The sequence below is a fragment of the Rhagoletis pomonella genome, unplaced genomic scaffold (genome assembly GCF_013731165.1).
Source record: "Rhagoletis pomonella isolate Grant_MI unplaced genomic scaffold, Rhpom_1.0 Rhpom_scaffold_00014, whole genome shotgun sequence".
In the NCBI taxonomy this organism is placed as follows: domain Eukaryota; kingdom Metazoa; phylum Arthropoda; class Insecta; order Diptera; family Tephritidae; genus Rhagoletis; species Rhagoletis pomonella.
Genome location: NW_023458568.1, coordinates 11241354 through 11266455, shown reverse-complemented (window position 1 = coordinate 11266455; position 25102 = coordinate 11241354). Strand labels below are relative to the sequence as shown.

The 25102-nt window shown below is 41.0% G+C and overlaps 1 protein-coding gene across 1 annotated transcript in view; it reads left to right on the top strand.

Annotated features, from left to right (window-relative positions):
- LOC118749218 (eukaryotic translation initiation factor 2A) overlaps positions 1-21255 on the top strand; it is a 147214-nt gene extending 125959 nt beyond the window's left edge. Inside the window, exon 6 of the mRNA XM_036484008.1 lies at positions 20580-21255. Within this exon, the coding sequence (XP_036339901.1) occupies positions 20580-21016 (437 nt within the window). The 3' untranslated portion in view covers positions 21017-21255. The remainder of the gene's footprint in view (positions 1-20579) is intronic.
- Positions 21256-25102: the final 3847 nt, after the last annotated feature.

Here is a 25102-nt window from a genome sequence, read left to right as displayed (position 1 = left end):
CCACACGGCCGATAGATGTACTGTTGTGAATAACAGAGGTATTCGTTTACTATTTGTTGTGAATTTAAATTAAAAAGCTGTTCTTGTCTAGATAATATATTTTCAAAGCGAACATTTTGGACTTTAAAGACGCGAAAGTTTCCATAAACCATAAAAAATTAAGATAAAACATTTTTCCTTCAACCTCAATTGCGTTTTATATAAATTCAAATTGATGAAACTCGCACAGAGGACACTGTAAGAAGGCAATTGAGAGATGCTTCCAATCCTCTGGTGAAGAACTCGATGTAAGTAACAGGAATGAGTTTTATTTGTTAATTATTAAAAACAATTCTTTAGATTTTAGAGAAACTTTCGACTTTCGAAAGAAGCTGTTACATATGTTCTAACAAATGTAGAGAACGAGTTTCGCGCACGTAAAAAACGACATCCATACCGAATCTATTAAAGGTTTTCACAACTCTGAGATTTCTTGCTCAGAGATCATACCAACAGAGTGTTGCAACGAGGCGTTATTGGATTACCCCATCCTAAGGTTTCTACTGTGTTTATAAAAATGTGCATCCTTCAAACCGAGTTTATCAATAAACCAGTGCTTGAAATCTTTGTTTTAAATTAAAGCTCAATCCTTTGAATCCACGCGTATTTTAATAATAATAATATAATAATACACTGGCGCTTACGCATATGTTAGTGTTTGGCCGAGCTTCTCCTCCGATTTGTGGCGTGCGCCTTGATGTTGTCACACAAAGTGGAGGGACCTACAGTTTTATGCCGACTCCGAACGGCGATTGTATTTTTGTGAGAAGCTGTTTTTCATGGCAGAAATACACTCGGAGGTTTGCCATTGCCTGCCGAGGGACGACCGCTGTTAAGAAAAAACATTTTTTCTATATTTTTGTGCGATGTTGCTTTGACCAGGGTTTGAACCCAGGCGTTGCAGAGTGCTTACCACTACACCACAGCGGCCGAAGCGTATTTTAAAATTTTTAAATTCGGGCCACGCGTTTGGACACAACCCAAAATCATCAAAAACCTTAACCGGACCTTTTGGAGAAGCAACACGCTCAACTTTATGTTTTTTTCTGGCAATTTTTGCCCTGAGAAATTACAGTACTTTGTTCAAATCGTTTCCATAATTTCATGTTATTCATTTTAATACTTACATCACTTGTAATTATGTTAAATTGTATCGTATCGTGTAAAAATGGACAACCGCTTGCAAGCGTAAGAAATTGAACAGCTGATACGATAGCTATCGTATGGTATTACCAAAATTTAAAGATATATGATAAAAGGTAGCTATCGAATTTCATACGCTAGAATATATTTCGTAATACGGCACAACAGAATGCAAGCGCTTGTCGCGTATCGTATGGATTCATAATAGGGGAGAAAATGTCGATTTTCTTAAAAACCACTCTAACGATTCTTTTCTTGTTGGTCTTAAAGTACTTGGAAAGCATAACAGAAAGTAAATTCACAAGAAAATTTGAAGTGCTAAGACCTTTGGGTTGAAATTGGTTCCGACCCACCTCTCTCTTGACGCGTATCACTTGCTGACATTTACCGATTAATTCATGCTGCCACACCGTTGCAAACATGCCCTGTCGTCACATTCCCATGACAGCCGGTTCTACGTACCGGAATGACTCGGGGGTTTACCCGACCACGGGCTGTTGTTTCGGCGATCTAACCCCGTTTCGGTCGGCGAAATCCCTCGAAAAGTTGTACGTCCATAGGGCTACATCTTCTTCGCATACTTCTTCTTAGGGCTGGCATCGAGTCAAACCCTCGACCAGAAACATATACCTGCTGCATGTGCCAGAGACGACTACACCACAACTCGCCCTCCGTTAGGTGCAATGCATGTAATGAGTGAAGCCACCTCCGAGTCTTCTCAGGCCTTACGACTCACAGGCAGTGGACCACCGCATACGTGGCTCCTTCCTGCTCAAATCAAGCTGCCTCCACGGCAGAGTCCGCCTGAGCAACTCGACTCAAACACAACCACATCAGAACACAATACAATAGACAACACCACAGACACAACAGACCACACAACCGCACCACCACCAACACGCCGCCGCCAACGCCTCCTAGTTCCTCCGACAATCTGCACGGTGTCAGTCCAGGATATTCCGTAACGTGACATCAGTCAAATGCAACACTTGCCATGGCTGGTGTCACTTTAGGGTATTTTCAAGACTGCGCACCACGCGAAATTGTACGAGGGACTATGAGGGCCCATGCTGTGCTGCTCGGTCGCAAGTACCAACTGCGACGCCGGCAACACCTCACTAACACCTCAGATTCCAGTAAGTCTCCCTATGTACACGAAGATTTTACAATTAAACTGTAACGAACTTCAGAGCAAGATCGAGGAGATAACAGTCTTCATGGGTCGGCACGGAATATTAATAGCTGCGGTCCAAGAGCCGAAGCTGCATGGCAATTATTGTTGAATTGCGCTGGATACAACGTACACGGTACAGATCGCGAGCGAGATAATAGTGGGGGCCTAGCTTTCATCACGCACCACACCGTGCAGTATCGTCTTATCGAAGCAGACATCGACCGCAGGGATACCATTCTAGAATGTCAGGGTATTGCTATCCGGTCAGGCGACGTCAAACTCGAAATATTTAATGTATATATACCTTCTGTCACCAGCTGCCCGGCAGGATATCACCCTGAAATAGGTGCGCTCCTCAGAGGCGAAACCCGTATGGTAGTTGGTGATTTCAATGCGCACCAGGATCTTTGGCATTCAAGCCTGTCAAACGATCGTAGGAGAACACAACTGGCTGAGCAGATAAACGATTCGACATTCTGCACAATGAACGACGACGCATTATTATGGGCAGCTGCCGCAGCTCGCCAGACCTAATAATTATCAGCGCTGGTATGATAAACAGCATATCATGGCGACCTATGCTGACTTAAGCATCAGACCATCTGCCCATAGTCACCTCGATTGATAAACCAGCCGACTTTGTTTCCGCGGATCACCGGGCCTATGTCAACTTTTCTAAAGCTGACTGGAAAGGCTTCCCGGATGTTACTGTAAGCACCTTTACTGCACTACCCACCCCAACCGACGTTTACGTAGGTGAGCGTAAATTCCGTAGGGTTGTCACTGCTGCTGCAGCCCGCTTCGTTTCAGCAGGATGCATTTTAGACCCCCGTCTGAATTTTCCTGCTGAAGGGGCTGTCCTAGCCGAAGAGCATCTGAAGACCTGCAACTTCGCCTCTGGTGTGAGTTAGCTTTGGTCAACCGTGAGGTCATTGCCCAACCCGACGAAGCGTGACTACAGAGTTGAAATAAATTTTGGAGACCACGCTTCGCCGGACCCGGAGCGATGCGCAAGCTATTGTAGCCGACAGTTCATACTGCATCCTGCGGTGGAGAAAGCCAAACGTCGAGAGACCAGAAGGCTGCACAAACTGCCAACACCTAGAGACAATCGAGGAAACCTAGGGAAATAAAACAGGGGGCAAAGCTCGCTCAACCACCAGAGGGAGTCTCGATTGTCTCTTATGCTGATGATTGCTCGATCATGGCGTCTGGAAATGAAATTGATGACTTGTGCTCGAAAGTAAACAGTTATCTCCTCGAGATTTCTCGCTTCTTTACTGCACGGAGCCTCACCCTCTCCCCTACAAAATCCTCTGCAACCTTGTTCACAACCTGGACGAAGGCGGTCAGACTACAACTGGGAATTCATGTAGATTACGAACCAATTCCGACGGTGAACATCCCGAAGATCCTCGGCGTAATCTTCGACAGTCTGCTCTCCTTCTCGGCGCTAGAACAACAACAACATGCTCTGTCGTCAAGGGTCAAGGGTTGCCAAGTAACTTTACTCTACAAAGTAAGCCCTTTCTCGCATCCCGTTGATATCCGTGTTCCGTATTTCGTCTACAACGCAGCCTCTCTGATTTAAACCAAATAGTGATTCACTCGGCGTTCACCTAGTACGAGATGAATCGTGGCAGAGGGCATTGGTATTTTTGGAATACTAAGCATATTACGTTCGTTAGAGTGTGCTGGTGCCGATGCACATTATGCAATTTTGTATAAATCGATGTATCTTTTCTTTCATATTTTCGGACGAGTAGTTCTTACGTATTTGGTCGTAAGATTAGTGAACGCCTAGGTGGCCAATTTTTTTCATATATCATGCGAATTGCGTTTTCATGAATCTGCCCCACACACACAAAGGACTAGACCCTGGGTTTTCCTCAAGACTAAACCGTCCTCTGGTATGTACTCTTGTAGTTACCCCTTCTACAACTTATTCAATAGGTCCCCGAGTTTTTCATCCAGATTTTGGGGCGACTTGAATATGAAAGTCCAAATTATTTGGGTCAACGGCCGCGATTAAGCCTAATTTTCGAAACTCCTCGTCATCACGTCTGTTGTCCATAACGTTTAAGTTCTGGCGTCCTCATAGTCATCCTAATATTTTGTCGATTGAAATCTGATTTGTCTTCGGTCCTTTGTTGCGGCGGAACTCGGACACAGGGTTGTTCAGAAATTTGCATGTCACTTGCACCGGGCTTATAGTCGTATGGTTTGGCTAGTTACTCATCTTGCTTCTCCATAACAAACAGTGGACTTCTGCTCAAAGCGTCAACATGACCTAAAGATACACCACTTCTATGCTGAATTGAGTTAAAATTTTCCAACTCCAGCGCCCATTTTGCGATCCGAGGATCAAGGTTTTTTTTTTTTGCACACTGTTAACGTAAGTGAGTTGTAGTTAGTGCTGATTTTGAAAGGGATGCCCTCCAAATATTTGCTGAAAGTGTTTCTAGTTCAAAACTAAGGTACCGCGACTCAGCTACGGTGGTCGACCCCGTAAAGTAAGCTACCGGGTGAAACTTTTGCAGCAGGATTGAACCAAATCCATAACTACTAGCATCACTATGGAGCTCCGTTTCTCTTTTAAGATCATATATAGCCAATATAGGGACCGAAGTTAATGTAGTCTTAAGTTCAGTGAAAGCTTTTATGCACTCGTCCGCGAAAGAAAAACTTGTTTCCTTCCGTAACAGGTCCAGAAGTGGCTTTGCAGTTTTTAGGAATGCTGGCACGAATTTGCGGAATAAACCCCTATACACGAGAGAAGTTCCTTTTGAATTCTAGGAATTAGGTATCGAGCAATTGTGAGAATGCGTGAATCCTATGGTTGTATTCCGTAGGGGTTACTTTGGCGGGATGCCACATTCAGACACAGCGGTGTATAGGCAACTCCTTTTAGTGCTGTCGAAAGCGGCTTTAAAGTCGACAAATAGGTGGTAAGTGTCGATCCTTTTCTCGCGGGTTTTTTCCAAGATTTGGCGTAGTGTGAACAGCTGGTCTATGGTGGATTTGCCAGGTCTGAAGCCACACTTATAAAAGGTCCAATCAGTTCGTTGACGGTCGGCTTCAGTCTTTCGCACAATACACTCGATAAGACTTTATAACCTATGCTTAGAAGGCTGATCCCGCTGTGGATTGTGCAGAGCACAGTTAAATTCCAGTCGTCGGTCACGCGTTCGTCAGACCATATTCTGCATAAGAGTTGATGCATGCACCTTATCAACTTCTCGGCACCGTACTTGAATAGCTCAGCTGGTAGGCTGTCAGCTCCAGCAGCTTTGTTCTTTTTCATCCGCGTTATTGCTATTCGTGCTCGCCCTGATCTTGAAACCTTCCGTAAGTCGCCTAACTCGCTGGTAAAATTTTCGGCCATTCCTCCTGTCGGCGAGTATTTCAAGCTCCTCGCACTCACTTATTTTGGCCTCTCTCTTCTAATTGCGGCAAATAGGTCTCCCTTCCCTCTTCAGTTCCCTATAGCGGTCCCACATAGCGCACGTTGCGCCCGATCGCAGCGTGGCCCTATGCTTATAAAGCCGGGATCTTTTTTCTCTGCAGATACCTGACACTCCTCATCGTACCAGTTGTTATTTTGGGCTCACTCAAATGCGACTACTTCTTCGTCGGCGATACTTAATGAGCGGGAGATGTGGTTCCACTGCTCGCATATGTCGGTTTGTTGAAGGGTGCTCTCTGCATTGCGAATGGATTGGCTGTCTGTTGTGACTGCAGCTTTTCGACGTTGAACTTTCCTTGCATTTTTAGGCGGACATTTTTTGCTGCACAGAGGCGGGTGCGTATCTTGACTGCAACAAAATAGTGGTCAGAGTCGATGTTTGGGCGTGTGTACTAGGGATGTTGCGAATGTGGAATTTTAGACATCCGCGGATGCGAATGCGAATGCGGATGTATAACGCTAACATGCACGGATGCGGATGCGAATGCGGATGTCAAGTAGTTTTAAGAAATATTTTAGGTGAGTAAATTAGATGATTTAGGTAACTAAAAAATGGAAAGGTTAGTAATTTTTAATAATTTTTTAGTGCTTGAATTAAAAAATTGGAACATTGTATTTAATAAAACTTTTTAAAGGGTCGAGACGACAAACTTGAAAAACTTGAAACTTAACAAAATTGTAAATTCCTTCCATTGAGGCTGCACCAGTTGAGAGAACTTTGAATAATTCCTTTTTGAGAATTGCATCGGGGCTGGAAATGTCGAATTTATCCTCCTGACTCTCATCTTCACAATCTAGCATTATGACAAGATCGTTGTTTAAACACCGTTGTTTTCCAAAGAATTCTTCATTCTCATTCTTTTGGTTGTTTCAGAATTTGGAGAACCTTTAACGTCATCAGCGTTTTTCGATTTTAGTTTTTGTAATTCATTTTTAGTCTTTTCTTATGTGACCGGTCAGATATACGTTTTAGCAGTGCACTTACACAATATTCCAGGGACCGAAAATAACAGTTATTTTTTTAACGAGTTAAACTTATCCTATTTTTTTATTCCGAAATAAAAGTCCCTTCCTGATAATAGTTACCACCTTTATTTATATATTTTTTATAATTTAATACTAAAGAGATTCATATACCCGACCCAAGGTTTGTTCTATGGTTATTAATTCATGTACATTTTTTATTGAAATATTTTTCAATAGGTAGCTTTTCAGTTTTAAAACTATCTTAAAGGGTGAACACACCAAAACTGCGACACTTTGGGAAGCTTATAACTTACCCAAAACAAATTAATATTTTGAAATTCAAATACCATAAGCTGACCACATGACCGTAGTTGGACGTAGAAGAAGTTTATCGGGATGAGTGCCTCAAAAGACGTCTTCTGTTCATACCAAGGACACATTGCCGTGGTATAATGCAAATAACATCAATTTTGTACCTCACGACTGCAATCCACCCAATAGCCCAGAGCCACGTCCTATTGGGGAATATTGGTCAATTGTCAAAGAAATCTTGCAGAAAACAGGTGAAACAGTGAAAAATATTGAAGAGTGCAAAACAAAGTAGTTGTGCGCATCGCGTAAAGTCGATGATGCAGTCGTGCAGAACATGATGGCGCGTGTGCGATGAAAATACCGATCACTTCATATGGAGCAAATAATAACTAATATTTTAACATTTTAATAACATCTAAACTTCCAAGTTATATAATACAAAAAAAATAATTTCAAAGCATGCTAGTTTGTTTCTGGTAGTAATTTCTAAGTGTCGCAGTTTTGGTGTGTTCACCCTTTAGTCCTTTTTCATTTGATACCAAGTTGTTTAGTTTGGATAAGCGGTTTGTTTATTATTCGGAAAGGACTTTTATTTCGGAATAAAAAATATTTGGCCAAGTTTAACTCGTAAAACAAATAACTCTTATTTTCCGTCTCTTCAATATTCGCATTCGCAAAAGATCCGCATTGATTATTGCGAATGCGAAAGCGAATGCGAATGTTAAAATTAATGGGGAAGCTCCGCGGTTTCGAATGCGAATATTCGCAACAACCCTGGTGTGTACGTACGTCTAAAACACTTAAAGCGTTCCTTCCGTCTAACACAACATGATCAATTTGGTTTCTCTTTTTTCGATTTTTATGCTTGAACCTAGTACTGCATACTACCATGTTTCGGGCCCCGGCGAAGTCGATCAGCCTCAGTCCGTTGTCGGTCATTCCATCGTGGAGACTGAATTTTCCGACGGTGGTTCCAAAGATCCCTTCCATGCCCACCCTGGCATTGAAATCGCCAAGCACGATTTTGATATCATGACGGGGGCAGCGCTCGTACGTGCGCACCAAGCGCTCATAGAAGAGATCCTTGGATACCTCATCCGTCTCTTCCGTCAGGGCATGGGCGCTGATGAGCGAGATGTTGAATAATCTCGCGTTGATGCGGATTGTGCCTAGACGCTCGTCCACCGGGGTAAGCGACAGAACTCGGCGGCGGAGTCTCTCTCTCGCCACAAGTCCAACATGGCGTATGTAGTAGACGTCGCAGGGCCCCAGGAATTGCTTTCATTGCCCCGTCCAGCGCATTTCATGGATGGCGGTGATGTCAGCTTTTGTCCCTACGAGAACATCAACCAGCCGGGCAGAGGCACCTTCCCCATTAAGGGTACGGACGTTCCAGGTTCATGCCCTCAAATCGTAGTCCTTTAAACATGCGTTTACATGTTAAAAAAATTGCTTTCAATTTGCATGCATTCACACTTTTTTACCAATACACTCACACTTTGAAAATTACTTATCAGCTTGAAAGAAATTTTTCTTTCAAGAAGATGGGCAATTTTTCGCTCGATTTCAACGGCTAATCGATCGTAGTTTTTGAAAGTGAGTATTGGTTTGCAGTAAATTTTGGGTGTTAAATAAAATAGTGAAAAAAGGAAATAAAGTGATAAAATTAAAGCAACTTTAAAGCAATTTTTGAATTGTAAACACAAAGTAAGGCACCAAACAGCAATACAGAGGCTGTGCTGGCTAGGCCATGTCATCAGAATGGACACTGACGCTCCAGCTCTAAAAGTATTCAACTTGGAACCCGCTCGTGGTGGCAGAGCAAGAGGAAGGTCCTCACTGCGATGGAAAGACCAAGTGGAGAAGAACTTGGCTTTATTGACATTTCAAATTGGCAACAGTTGGCACAGAAGAGAAAAGACTGGCGTGCTTTGTTAAACTCTGCCGAGATTGCTTAGAAGAAAAATACACGACAAAGAGAGCGACGAGATATTTTTCGATAATAGCGACAAAAACAAACCTTTATTTTTCAATGTGGCAATACATAGTAAAGCGGAAGGCGAAGAAAGCGAACAAAGTGCACTTTAGCGGAACCAGGCCAAAATTTACAAAAAAAAAATTGAGAGGGTGTATCAATCGACGCGTTTTAATGACAATAATAATAATCCGAGAGCGGAAATTAACACTTTTATTTAATGATTGTTTTTGTTAATCGGACTTTAAATTGTAAACTGATGTAATTTTTATTTTATAAGCTTGAGACCCAGAGAAGACATAAAACACAGGTTTTAGTTCTTTGATTTTTAATATCGATATTTTGACGTCAATCTGAGGTCATCTTCAGGACTGTAAGTACACATAAACACATTGACATATTATTAAAATGTAAAACTATTGTAAATTATAAGTTTGTCGATGATGGCAACCCAAGAAATGTTGCTGAACAAAAGTAGCGGAATTTATGTATGTCTTTATAAGAGCGTATTCATGTATTTCAAAACAGTTGTTTTAGATAACTTAGGTACTTATGGTTGTAGAAAATATAAATGCGGGTGCCTCCGAAAATTTCTTTCTTCTTTACATTGTTCACGGAGCGAAACCAGTGTGAGCAGAAATTGTAATTTTTTAAATCTAATTTGTATTTAATATGCTGCTAATTTACTAGAGAATAAACCACTCAACCAACTATGTAACTGACAACTAATTGTAAACCTTCGTCAAGCAACTACATTTTTTCAAATAAAAATAACTTACAAATATTAAAATTGGAGCTTAGTGACATTCATTTGCAGCAGTGCCATCTTCTAGTTGGTTCCAAGTTTATTCACATATGCGTGGTAAAGAACATCTTTATTCTACTGACTGGCAATCCCGCAATTGCCGCCAAAATTAAACGCAATTTTCGTTACTATTGCGTTTTTCGTCGTGTTTTATGTCACTGAGTGCAATTACACCGAGAACTAGCAAAAGGAAAAACAAAGGTTTACCGCCCGTTCGATATCGTGATTTAGACCAAAAAAATGCAGCTCTCCAGATCACCGAGCGACCAAACGCCAAAGGAACATTCGAGGTCATCCAGCCAGTCGCAAATGAGCTCACCTGCACAGCAACCGTTGACTTCGAATGCTCAGTTGCAGACCGCCAGTCTAGCTCACTCACAGAATTCCCTTTCACAGACACAGCAGATTGTTCAGCCATCTTCTGCTCAACCACAACCAGATGTATCTGTCCAGCCGCAACAATCGAAAGTGAAAGAGCCGCCAATAAAGTTAAGTTCACAGAACAAACCACAAATTAATGTTCATGAGCTAAGCCGACAATTGAATAAGAGAATGAAGGACATGAAAAACGAGTTCCAGCGCCAAATGCAAGTCATGCAAACATTGTTGGTTTCTAATACGCAACAACTACGTGTTGAGATGGCACAGTCTAGATCCAATGCCTCGTCAGAGACATTTTTGATTTCGAAGCCGGCACAACCGCCGTCATCGGATATGTTGCCGCGGGAGCCAACTGCACTTCAGTCAATGCCGCCGCAGTCGCAAGCCTCCCTGCCGCTTGCTCCGCTAATAGTACAGCCGTCACCGACACCCCTAGGTCCCACTCCATCTACGTTTTCAGCCTCTCAGCTACCGCTCACCGCGCCGCGGTCAGCACCATCGTTTATGCAAGGTTCGCAACCGACGTCGCAGTCTGAATCGGCGCCACCGTATATGGTACAGTCTCACACACAGCCCCAGCGCGTACTACCACACTTCAACTATGAAAGCCAGAATAATATGGTACGTGCTAGGAAAATATCCCCACTTCCTATATTTTCAGGTTCGCCGGAAGACTGGCAGACGTTTATAAAAGCATTCGAGAGCACAACCGCCGAATTTGATTATTCTAACCTACATTATATAATGCGCTTGCGCGACGCATTGCAAGATCGAGCAAGAGAAACGGTCCTGTCGCTCTTGGGAAACTCTTCCAATGTTACTACAATCATAGAGATATTGCGCGAAGCCTTTGGAAGACCAGAGCAATTGATTAAAACCCAAATCGAGAAAGTTCCATCCATCCCGCCGTTAGTAGACGGCCACCTCGAGTCGCTCGTCAACTTCGCCATCAAGATGACGAACATGGCGACGTTTTTGCAAAACGTGGATGGTTTTCATCACTTGTCTAACCCAACACTAATAAGCGAATTAGTAGCAAAACTACCAACAGCACGACAAATGATATGGGCAAAAAAGTGTTTGCAATTGGAGCGACCTCCAACAATTGTAGACTTCAGCAACTGGCAGTGTGCAGACAACAGCAAGTCAGAAATAATGACGCACCTAATAACCGCCGCTACGCATGCGCCAGTGTTGTGCAAGAAAAATGTCTTAATTGCAAAAGTCAATTGCAAAACCTTGAGTAACTGCCAATCCTTTTTGCAGATGACCAGTGAAGATCGGTGGAAAAAAGTGAAAGCCTTAAAACTCTGTTTCTCGTGCCTCGAAAAAGGCCATCGCGTGCAGCAATGCCTTTCCCGTAAACATTGTAGAACAAACGAGTGTCAAAGAGTACACCATCAATTGCTCCACGCAGATTTTGCTGATTGCCTTGCCGACTGCAGCTCCGATAAAGTGCTCTTTCAAATTTTGCCAGTTAAAGTGTATGGGCGAGATAATGTTATATCCACGTACGTATTCGTCGATGATGGAGCAAATGTATCGATGATTGACCGCGATCTTGCCTTAAAACTTGGAATTCGTGGCAAAGCAGAAATATTGGAGCTGCAGTGGTTGAACGAACAAAGAAATACGCAAAAAAACGGAGCGAGTGAATATAACAATAAGTGGCAAAGAAATCGAATCCGAAAAGTACGAGTTGTCAAACGTTTTCACTTCGACAAATTTATCATTGCCAATTCAGAGTTGCCATATTGGTGAGTTAACTAAATCGGGTAAGAATTCACATCTTTTTGGTGTATAAATTTCAAACTACACAATTGTTAAGCCAAATCATGCTTTCCTGACGGTGCCAATTGAAACTCCACTGTAGCCTTGTGGGGCCGGACCCATCGCAGCCAAAACAAGATTAGGATGGATGATTTACGGTTCAACTAATGAAATGCCGTCATCGCATTCATTTCGCGCACTGCATTATAGACCCCACATACAAACTACACGCGATGATGCAAAGTTACTTCGACGTAGAGTCCTTTGGCATCAAGGCAGATGCTAAGAAATTGATACCCAAAGCTGATGAGCGCGCGCTGTCTATTTTGGAAGAAAAAACGAAACGAGTTGGCGGTCGTTATGAGACTGGCCTTTTGTGGCGGGAGGATGTGCCCCCGTTTCCTAATAGTTACCATATGGCTCTAAATCGATTAAAGAATGTTGAGAGGAAAATGTCCAATGGCGAAGTCTTCGCCACCGAGTATCGCGCCAAAATCAGTGACTATTTGAAAAAAGGCTATGCGAGGAAATTATCATCTGCCGAAGTTTCGCAAGTTACTAATAAAACCTTTTATTTACCACATTTTGGGGTTAGGAATCCAAATGAAAAGGGAATACGCCTCGTTTTCGACGCAGCAGCAGAAGTTCAAAATATGTCATTGAACAAAGCTCTGCTCTCAGGACCAGATATCAACAACTCATTAATTTCTATATTATTAAAATTTAGGCAAGCTCCAATCGCAGTCTGCAGAGACATTAAGGAGATGTTCCACCAAATTATAATTACCGCAGAAGACAGGGACAGTCAGCGATTTCTCTGGAGAGACGGAGATCCATCTAAACAGGTGGAAACCTTTAGGATGGAGCGAATGATCTTTGGGTCTACATGTTCGCCTACAATTGCGCAATACGTCAAAAATGTCAACGCAAAGAACTTTGTTACAGAATGTCCTCGCGCCGTGCACGCCATTATCGAAAGACACTACGTGGATTACTACGTTGATTGTTTCCAATCAGAGCAAGAAGCTCTTATCGTGGTGCCTCAAGTTATTCGCATTCATCGCAAAGAGGGACTCGAGCTGCGCAATATCATCTCTAACTCCGAAAAATTAGAAGCAGCATGTGGCATCGCCGCCAGCAACGAATGCAAGGTATGCATTGACAGAGAGACAGAGAGAATATTAGGAATGCACTGGCTGTCAAAAACTGATGTTTTTATTTACATTTTGAAATAATATAATAAAATAAAGAGCCAGAGGAAATAATTATGTGTGCTAGAAAACCGACTAAAAGAGAGATGCTAAGCCTAAATATGTAGATTTTCGACCCGTTTGGTTTCCTGTGCAATTTTTTGATCAGCTCAAAAGTGTTGATGCAGGAGGTGTGGAAAGCTTGCGTGGAATGGGACCAGCCGCTAGCTGTTCGACTTTATTTGAAGTGGAAGATGTGGATGCACGAGTTGCCAAAGTTGAAGCAATTCCAGATTCAGCGCAGACAAATCATTATTAACTTTAAAACACAAATCCTCAACAAGACCAACACGACTAGACAAGTACACCTGGATATCATCAGCGTACGCGTGCACATCGACAAACTGACACACAGAGAATACATCATTGACAAAAATACTGAACAACAGAGGTCCTAGGACAGACCCCTGTGGGACACCCGTTGTGACAGTTTTAAAACTAGAGCAGGCTTTCTTACTTCTTACTTTTTGTAGCCTGCCTTCAAGATAGCTCGTCATAAATTTTATACAGTTGTCCGAAAACCCAAAGAAAAATTTTAATTTCTTGCAAAGATGGTCATGGTTAACCATGTCAAATGCCTTAGAAAAATCTAAGAGGCAAAGAAGAGTCAAGTCATTATTGGCAAAATGTATCCGTATGTCGTCAAGTATTTTCATCACAGCAGTGGAGCAACTATGTTTTGGTCTAAGCCCGGACTGAAGCGGTGATAATAAATTGTATTTCTGGATGTGGGACGTGATTTGCGCTGCTATTAAGCACTCACATACCTTTGCAAGCACTGGCATCTTATGTACATACGAAATCACAGCATTGTGTTGTTGTTCTTCGGACTGTTGGGAAAACGAAATTACTGTTGATTGTCGAAGAGGGGGGTGGAACACCGATGTTGAGGATTGTTGTTGTGAATTTAAAATCAAATTGCGATATACATGTGCACAATTTTCTGAATCCGTTTTATAATTGATCCTCTTGTCATTAGGAGTGTGCAACATTTCCAAAATAAAGTGTTTAATATATATAATATAATATAATTAATAATTATTCTCTGCTTGAAGAATGGCAACATTATCAAAATCGGTATCCATACAGTCAGCTAACAATGCAGTCTTATTGTCCATTGAATTGTTCCTTAACCTTATATTTGATTTTTGTGCAGAAATTCTGGTCTTAAGTTTAGTTTTTGTTGTCCCCACATATACTTTGTCGATTTCTCGTACCTTGGTGTTGCTATAAATTTTCCTACGTGTATTGCTGTATGTAACGCTAGTTGGATCTTTTCTTTGTCATATGTTGGAACGTTTGATCCTCTCCGATATACCCGGAACATATGTAGTGGATTTATATATTTTGTTCTCATTATTGGACTTTTCTGAAGTGGTCATGGTGTAAAAGTGTTGAATAAGCTTCCTAATTATGTACGGAGAGAACTCGTTTTGTTCCAGAGTTTTGTGGATAATATTTTGGTTCTTTTTATGAAAAACGGCATCGCTGATAGTGACGACTCTTATGAAATTGGTACCAGTATTTAAAATTGTTTTCTTCTCATGCTTTGAGCTGTAACTAATTAGTCTCTCTGACGACGTAGGTTTGGCATAATAGTCATTATTTAATTTTATGTTCTTCCTGATTACTAACTTGTTCAAATAGGGTAGTTGTCCATCATTTTCTATTTCTAAGCATCTTGTCCTTATGTTGTTGTTGTTGTTGTAGCGGGTACAACAACCCCGGCCAGATCGGTTAGTCCCTCAGTCGTTGTCGTCAAGTTCCACTAACGGCAGGGGTTTAGAGGGCATGCGAAGAGATGCTGTGAGTCATGGGGCGACTCTCCGCATGCCGGGCATTCATTTCGAAAAGCTTCGCTTAATCTGCTCAGGTATGAGTTCAACCTGCTGCAGTAACCAGAGCGTAGTTGGGCTATTGTGGTCCGAGTCTCCCGAGGCAGACGAAGTTCTGTCTCGTCCTCGTCTGGTGGTTGTGTGCCCAGAACGGCATTTACAGGTCGGGAGTTTACATAACTCCAGACTGCCTCTCTGTGAATGCCGTTCACGGCCTGTCGATAGGCTGTCGGTTACAGGGGTTGTTTGATGAACCTCTGGACTTCGTCCGTCAGTTCGTATAGATGCCTTCTGACGTGCCTGGGGGAAGGCTCTTCTGCAAGAAGTTGCCTGTTTCGATGGCCTGTGGCTCCCAACCAGGAACTGCCTGCAGAGCATTAAGTTATGCTCCTTAACTGGGAACATGTGGGCCTCCTCGTGCACGTGGTGTTGCGGCGACATCAGGAGGCATCCTGTCGCTGGTCCCCGGTAACCACACTGGCGCAGCCTAGTTCAGAACCGGCCGGCCAATTGCCTTGTATGCTGCCAGCCACGTTTCTTTGTCTTTGCCCCAAGTGCTGCCGGCTAGCGACTTGAGGACCTTGTTGCGGCTTTGTACTTTGTTGACAATTGCTGTTGTATGCGCCGAGAAGGAGAGTAGACTATCGAATGTTACTCCGAGTATCTTCGGGTTGTTCACCGTCGGATTTGATGTATCATCGACGTGAATTCCCAGTTGGAGTCTGACCTCCTTCGTCCAGGTGGTAAAAAGTGTGGCTGAGGATTTTGTAGGGGAGAGGGTTAGGCTCCGTGCAGTGAAGAAGCGAGAAAGCTCAAGATAACCGTTTACTTTCGAGCACAAGTCATCAATTCCATTCCCTGACGCCATGATCGAGCATCCTCGGCATAAGAGACAATCGAGACTCCCTCTGGTGGTTGAGGGAGCTTTGAAATATAAAAGTTAGACAGTAATGGGGAAAGGACACCACCCTGTGGAAGCCCCTGTTTTATTTTCCTTGGTTTACTCGATTTGTCTCTAAAAGTTACCGACGAGTGACGACCACTCAGATAATTCGCCGACCACCGTTTGAGTCCCTGTGGTAGAGAGGAGGCCTCTATGTCTTCTAGTAGCGTTGAATGGCTGACAGTGTCGAACGCCTTAAACAGGTCCAGCGCTACTCGAATGGTTCTCTCACAGGGGCGCTTTCGTTTTAGGCCACAAGTTATCTGAGTATTTATGGCGTTAAGTGCTTTTGTTGTACCGTGCACTTTACGGAACCCATGCTGATGCTTCGCTGGGGTCAGGTGGCTTGTAAAATACGGAAGTAGCAAGGCCTCTAGTGTCTTCGCTACCGGGGAAAGGAGGGTAATCGGACGATAACACTCTTCTTTGTTGACTGGTATCCTTGGTTTGAGCAGTGGGACCACTCTCCCCATCTTCAAGATATCTGGAATGACGAGAGTGGCCATTGACAAGTTGAGGACCTCCGTTAGATACGCTACTCCCTTAGGGCCCAAATTTTTCAGCATCAGCATGCATATTCCGTCGGGTCCAATGGCTTTGGAGGCTTTCGCCTTCCCGATGGCTACCCCTACCTCACCGCTGGTGAAAACAAGAGGCGCAATTGGTTTTGGAAGTTTGCGCAGCCTTCTGGTCACTCGACGTTAGGCTTTATCCACCGGAGGATGCAGGATGAACTGCCGGCTAATAGCTCGCGCATCGCTCCTGGTCCGACGAAGCGTGTTCACCAAAGTCTATTTCAACTCTGTCGTCACGCTTCGTCGGGTTGGACAATGACCTCACGGTTGACCACGTTCACAAGTTGCCGAATCTCCGAGTTCAGATCCCTAATGCGGGGATTTCCGCGCAGTGAAGGCGCCTTCAGTAACATCCGCGAAGCCTGCTGGGCAGCTGGTGGCAGGGGGTATGTATATATTAAATATTTCGAGCTCGACATCGCCTGACGGGATAGCAATTCCCTGACATTCTAAGACGATATCCCTGCGGTCGATGTCTGCTTCGATAAGACGATACTGGACGGTGTGGTGCGTGATGAACGCTAGGCCTCCACCATTATCTCGCTCGCGATCTCGACGGTGCACGTTGTATCCGGCGCAATTCAACAGTGTTGAATTGCCGTGCAGCTTCGTCTCTTGGACCGCAGCTATTAATATTCCGTGCCGACCCATGAAGACCGTTATGTCCTCGGTCTTGCTCTGAAGTCCGTTACAGTTGAATTGTAAAATCTTCGTGTGCCTAGGGAGACTTATTGGAATGTGGGGTGCTAGTGATGTGTGTTGCCGTGCCGCCACATGCGGTGTTTGCTGCCGCTGAGGCTGTTGCACTGTGTTGTCATGGTCGGCGTCGCGGCTGGTGGTTGCGACCGAGCAGCACAGCATGGGCCCTCATAGTCCCTCGTCCAATCTCGCGTTGTGCGCAGTCTTGAGCATGCCCTCTAGTGATACCAGCCAAGGCAGGTGTGTCACTTGACTGATGTCACATTACGGAATATCCTGGACTGGCATACCGTGCAGATTGTCGGAGGAACTAGGAGAGGCGTATCGGTGGTGGTGCAGTTGTATCTGTAGTGTGGTATGTTGTGTCTGTGGTATTGCCTATTGTATTGTGTTGTGGTGCGGATGTGTTTGTGTTGAGTTGCTCAGGGGGACTCTGTTGTGCCGTGGAGGCTGCAGGATGGTGCAGCAAGGAGCCACGTACGCAGTGGTCCATTGCCTGTGAGACGTGAGGCCTGAGCAAACTCGCAGGTGGCTCCACCCATTGCATGTATTGCATCTGACGGAGGTGAAGTTGTGGTGTAATCGTCTCTGGCACACGCAGCAGGTATATGTTTCTGACCCAGGGTTTGACTCAATGCCAGCCCAGAGCAGAGGTATGCGAAGAAGAAGTAGCCCTATGGACGTACAACTTTTGAGGGATTTCGCCGACCTAAACAGGGTTAGGAAATGGTGGTGCCACTCTAATAAAAAACTCCTGTTTGCGTAGGCGGCCTTCGGCTGCTCTTAGGGATTATAACCCTCACTACGTAAGATTCTGCTTTTTGTGTTGCCAAAAAAGAGGGGCTGAACACCTTTTGCGGAGAACGCCTTTCTGCGTAGGCGGCCTTCGGCCGCACTTAGGTATTATAGCCCTCACTACGTATAATTCTTCTTTGGTGACAGATAACATGATTAACGGAAATAAGGTCAATTGACTTTCTTTCCCACCCTGGTGCGAAATGAAGTCAATTGACATCATTACCTTTTCAAAAGCGAAATAAAGTCAACAAAAATGTGGAAATGAAGTCATTGACGGTATTTCCTCATTCAAATGGAAATAGCGTCAACAATGCTTAAAGTATGTCGGTTCATAGAAAAAACGTTGTTCTTACAATAAACATTGCCCCGTAAGTGTCTTTTTTTAATAGATGAAAAAGGTTATTGCCAAATCCTCAGTGTGGTGCTAATGATCCACACACAATCATGAACTACCACCAATTGATTTTATTAAAAAATTTAAAATTACGAATATAGTAAAAGCACGATGCGAAAAACCAAATGCAAAACGCAGCTGGAATATGAGAAATATTTGAAGAAAGAGTGTAGAAATGATCCAGAACAAAACATGTTTCGTGTCCACGAAAATAAAGCGAACGCTATTAAATTGAGGAAACAGTACATGTAAAAAAAAAAAACCCGGAGGAACACTGAAAAGTTCTGTGTTTTAAATTAGCATATTTTGAACGAATTCGGAATGTCTAAGGTGGAAAAGAAACCAACCTTTCTATAAGAAAACGATTATAGAAAAGGAATTTTCTTACACTGTATTCATGTCTCCGCCAGCAATTTGTGGCAACATCATTTAAAAGCAGCTAAGGAGAACGACGACACTATTTATTACATGGCACATTCAACAAGCCAATATGCCAAAATGCGGGTATAAACAACTATTGATTATTTAATCATGCCAATTGACTTTATTTCGCACCAGGGTGGGAAATAAAACCAATTGACCTTATTTCCGTTGATCTTATTACCTGTCACCTTCTCCCTTCTGTGTTGCCAAAGAAGATGGGCTGAACGCCTTTTGCAGATGAACACCTTTCTGCGTAGGCGGCCCTCGGCCGCACATACGGATTATAAACCTCACTAAGTGGAACTCTCCTGTTTGTGTCCGAAGAAAAGGAACACAACTCCCCTTATTTTGACAAAAGTATATTTCTTGTGCATAATTTGGGTGTTTTTAAAGTTGAAATTCAAATTGTATTGATAGAGTGGCAGCACCAGTTTTCCTCAATCTTATTTTTATTAACTTGACGAGATTGTTGCGCGAATTTTCAACGCCGGAATATTGCCATTAAATATACGATTTCGCGAAAATGTTCACTTAATACATCATAAATGTACAAAAAGTTAAAAAAAGTATTAAGTTGCGTTCCCTTACTCCATTTATTTGTGTGAAATTTATCAAAACATAGTGCGAAAAATTCAAGTGTTTTTTGTAAATGACTTTAATTAATTTAAAGTGTTAATTTCCGCTATCGGATTATTATTATTGGCGTTAAGACGCATCGATTGACACCCCTCTCGAATTGTTCCGTCAATTTTTTACCTGGTTCCGCTAAAATGCACTACTACCGAATTATGTTTTGCATTTGAAAAGAAACGTAAATAAATGAGTACTTATATCGCCCATTCCAAAAATTAATATTGATAGTTTAATTTATATTTTATAATTTGTAATTTATAATTTTCTATGTATTCGTCGCTCGACTTCACTGTGTCTTCACGTTTCATGTATCTTTCTTCGCTATTATCCGAAAATGTCTTGTCGCTCTCTTTGTCTCGCCACTATATTCTTTGCCTTGGTTGAAGTGCGAAAAAGGTAAAAATATTATCACATGCCATGTCGAGATGGCAATATTGCCATATCAAAAATTATGAACGTAAACCAATTAAATTTTTGGATATTTTATAATATATATGTACGAAAACAAGTTTTTTGTACGAAAAAATTTCAAAATAGCACAAACGAAGAATAAAATAGCACAAAATTATAAAATATGCAGCGTCAGCATTGTTAGGCAAATGGTTTATTTTAGTTGCCCTGGTTATAAGTTAATTTTTGAAAACAGAAACGTTGGATTTAAAGTATTAAGGAACTTCAACTACTTTATATGTCAGGAGTACTTCGAAATGTTGATTACTCATTTTACTCATAATGTGGGTTAATCATGAAGTAAATTACTCAAATATTTTTGTTTTTCGTTAATCAAAATCTTGATTACTCGAGTAACTGAACTTTTGAGTAATCATAATTTCCAATTAATAGAATAATTGAGTTATTTACTTTACAATTAATTAAAATTTTGAATAATCAATTAATCGCACAGCCCTAATGTATTTATTTAATAGAGCTAAATAACTATCTGAACTAATTATTTAATCGTACATATTTACACAGTATGTTTTGTATTTCATTTTAAGGTTCATCTGCCAGCAGGAAGGGAGGATTGAAATCAATGGCTGATAAATCTAATAAGACAAAAAATAAGAAAGAACTAGGCGTTGCAAAAAGTGGAGAGAAGAACTTAAGTTGTAAAAACGGCACGGAGTCGACTGTCGATGAGTTTCATTGCCAAAATCGGAAGCACAAGCCGGCTAAGCAAGTATTGGTAAAAGAAACAGATTCGATAAACGTTTTAAACGATGGTCCTCAAGAAATCCTCAAACAAGGACCCAAAAAGTCCGGTAATCCTGAAAAAGAAAAAAAGATTCGCCACGTAGCTAAAAAGTTGTCTGACATTAAAAAATTAAAGTTACGTCAAGAGCAAGGAGAAACACTTGAACTAAATCAGCTCAATAAAATTTCCATGGAGGCTAAGTTTTTGGAAGAATTAAAAATTTTAAAGATGACTACGTAATAGACCAGCATTTTAAATTGTGATACAAAATTTTGTCATTGCCTTAACTTTATTATTAAGTTTACAAATACATATGTAAATTAAAAATATGAGATTAAGAATTAATCTTTATTTTATATTTGCTTTTGTATTATGTACAAAGCATATTGTAATTAATGCGTGAACAACAGAACAACAATAATCACGTGAACAGCTATTAATGACAATAAACTTATGTTCGGTAGACGCCTCCATTGCAATAATGCATTTTATTTCTTAGGAAGGATATGTTTTACTTTCAGACTTAATAGCATTCAACAGACCGAACAGTGGGAAATATGGGAAAAAATTCTAGCGCTGACGCTAGAATAACCGTTTAAGGTAATTTATTTTTCTTTATATATACATGCAGTGACTCAAAAAAATTACCACTTTTTTTTTTAATATTCGTAATGGTTTTCGAGCTTAATGTTTGGTTATTTTTCTATAAAAACACCATCCCAGCTTTACCCAAAAAATAAATCACAGTTTCAAATTTTATAAAAAGTTCAAGAAAATTCAACAAATTTTCATCCAAATTTCAAACTTTTTAATCTGAATTTTTAGAATATTTTTGGGTATGTAGTTTTATAGCCCATACAATTCTAGTCTAATAAAGTGCAAGTTTCAAACGGCAGAAAAATCGCGTTGATTTTTGGGATTTCTTTTGGAGACTACTTAATGGATCTTTTTACACAACAAGTGCAATTTACAAAAACTGGCATTGATTTTTTGAAATTTTGTTGCTTACTAGTCCGGTCAATTTTGACATTTGAGGTTACAAAAATTCTCACCCAGCTGAAAAGTGGTAGGATTGTTCAAAGCATCATCATAAATGAAATCTAAAAAGTCCTCATCGATCCGATACCTGGAAAAAAGTAACTCGGGGTCGAAGGTCACAAAAACGGGTTTTTCGCGATTTCCAGCAAAACGGTAAGTTTATCATAAAATTAATAATAATAGTAATAATAATAATAGATTGGCGCTTACACATGTGTTAGTGTTTGGCCGAGCCTCTCCTCCGATTTGTGGCGTGCGCCTTGATGTTGTCACAGAAAGCGGAGGGACCTACAGTTTTACGCCGAATCCGAACGGCGATTGTATTTTTATGAGAAGCTGTTTTTCATGGTTTGCGATTACCTGCCGAGGGACGACCGCTGTTAAGAAAAAACTTTATTTTTTTATTATTATTTATTTTTTAAAATTAGTTTAGACAAAAATTGTAGATCAGATAATTATCTATAACAAATGTCTAAATACTTTTTGTCCTAAGAGCCACCGTTTCCGAGTTATGTATAACGATTCAAAAAGTTGGAAGTTCGAGTGTACGTGGCGTATGAGTAACACGCTTTACTGCTCGTATTTCATACAAACAATCTTTGCGCATTCTCATTTGACCACTCATATTTCGTATTTATCCATCGATTTTCTTCATCAGTAACTGATTTTTTTTGTAACAGAACGGGCTTTAGTACAAATGACAAAATTTGGAACAGAACCTGTTACTTTCTAAATTTTTCTTCTATTAAAAGTTTGATTTTTTTCATTAAAAAATAAAAAAGCAGGAATGATTAATTAACTTGTCAGAAACTATAAGCCCTATCGGAAAGTGATGTATATACGGTTTATGTAGAATTTCATTGGCTTTCATTTGCCGTATTTTGTATTAAGATTTTTAAATTGGTTCGTAAGATATACGTGATTAAAAGAAACCAATTTTTGCTTTAAGCTGAATAACGGTAAATTGCAAATATCTCGAAAACGTATCCATAAAAAAAATTAACTCGATTTTCGGAATCACCGAGCAATTCTACGTAGGAATTGGATAGTGGCGTCTGGAGAACAAAACCCAAATTAAAATTTGTGATCCAGTGTTATCTATATAAAAAATGTCTAAATACTTTTTTTCGTAAGAACCACCGTTTCCGAGATATAACGATTTAAAAAGTTGGAAGAGTTGTAATCGGCATAATATACACCCCTATTCTGCAACTCTTTCGTATTCGGATTTTGCTACGAATCGTGAAAATAGTATGCTGCAATCCGAATCGTATTTTCGAACTTTCGAAATTCGTAACAATGACATGCCTAAAAACGAACGATTAAGCTTTTTGTGTAATTTTGTACGAAAACAATTCTGTGTCGGAGGCGAAATAAAAGATGTAAATCAATAGCCCTGTTCGCGTACGCACTATCCAGTAAATCCAGTACCAATTTTACTGGTTTTTTACTGGATGTCGTTTTCCTACGCAAAAACTTGCAGGAAACTAGCAAAAGAGGGGAAATTGAGAGCAAAAATGACAGCTGAACTTGCAAGTTTTACTGGATTTTTACTGGATAAATTTTTACTAGCAACTATTTGCTAGTAAGAAAAACAGCTGACGGCATGATGCTTAATGTAATTCATATTAACAAAATAATTGTTTGTAGTGCTTTTAGAGTTGCAATTGACAAAATAAAACTAATTAAATTTATAATAAGATGGAAAATACTAGAAAATAACAAATTAATCAGCTGTACATAAAACTAGCAACTTCTTGCTGGTTTTGCGTTTTCGTTCTTACTTGCATATTTCACTCATTGGGAGTAAATATTGGCCTACTCTCCGAAATTTGGTTACTGGCAAGTTACTGGATATTTGTTGCTGGAGAATACGAAAACACAACTAATGTCTGTTTGCAAGAAATATTGGTGTTGTTTATTTAAACAGATAAATTTGCCTTTCGCATATACGTATATTTTTATCCACTGCTTCACGAAACGAGCAAAAAAGAATCTTTGTTGCCCCTTATCGAGAAACTTGGCTCCGGTTTAGTTATTTGTACAACGATTTTCGGATGTTGTGTCCAAACGCATAGCCCGAATCCAAAAACTTTAACATACACGTGTAATCAAAGGATTCAAATTTTTTTAAGATAAATGTATCAAATTTTCTACCACTAGCTTATTAACTCGGTTTTTCACTATGCATTTTTTTGCAAATTTTGACATGGGTTCTGCGCAAAAATACTGTGGACGGCGTAGCCGGAGTGATATGCACAAGAAATGTTGTACACCTTTGACATGCGAAAGCCCCTTTTCTTCGGCAACACAGAAAGGTGAATTCTACTTAGTAAGGGTTATAATCCCTAAGCGCGGCCGAAGGCAGAAGCAAATGCAACAGGTGGCGGACCTAACAAAGTGCATGTTTTCAATGGGTTGGAAGAAGCTGTTATTGCATTAACTGGATTGAGAACGAGTTCTTCAGGCATAGGAGTAGTTCTGGCTTGTGGTTCAACAATTCAACCAGAAGCTGACATAGATGCGTCCATGGTTACCATGCCCGACAGCTCCGCATACCTTTGTGAATCCATTGCCATAGCGCCCGCTTACTCTGCTGCTATAATTGCAAATACATCAGAATTCATTATTTTCCTCAAAATATGTAAAATTAACCAATTTTGGGTTTTTTTTATATTTTTTTACACTTTGTTTCCTTCATTCAGCTATCTTCGAAAAACAACTGATAGCTGGCAATGCTGCACATGTTTCCGCAACGGTTGCAGCATGTGGATTTTTCGTAGCGTATCTGCGAATTACGTATTACGAAAATTCAGAATAAGGGGGATAATATAAGTACAACAAAGGTGGCGTGCAAAGGTGTGCATATTATGACCATTAAAACTCTTCCAATGTTTTTAATCGTTATATCTCGGAAACGGTGGCTCTTAGGACAAAAAGTATTTAGACATTTGTTATAGATAATTATCTGATCTACAATTTTGTCTAAACTAATTTTATGATAAACTTACCGTTTTGCTGAAAATCGCGAAAAACCCGTTTTTGCGACCTTTGACCCCGAGTAACTTGTTTTCCAGGTATCGGATCGAAGAGGACTTTTTTGATTTCATTTATGGTGGTGTTTTGAACAATCCTACCAATTTTCAGCTGGGTGGGAGTTTTTTTTTTTAACTTTTTTGGTCTAATTTGACCGGACTATGCGGTCTCCTGCATTATATTTCATAAGATATTCATGCTGTATGTTATGAGATAATTTAATATTTTTTGGGGAGTGTTCCTGAAGGGACA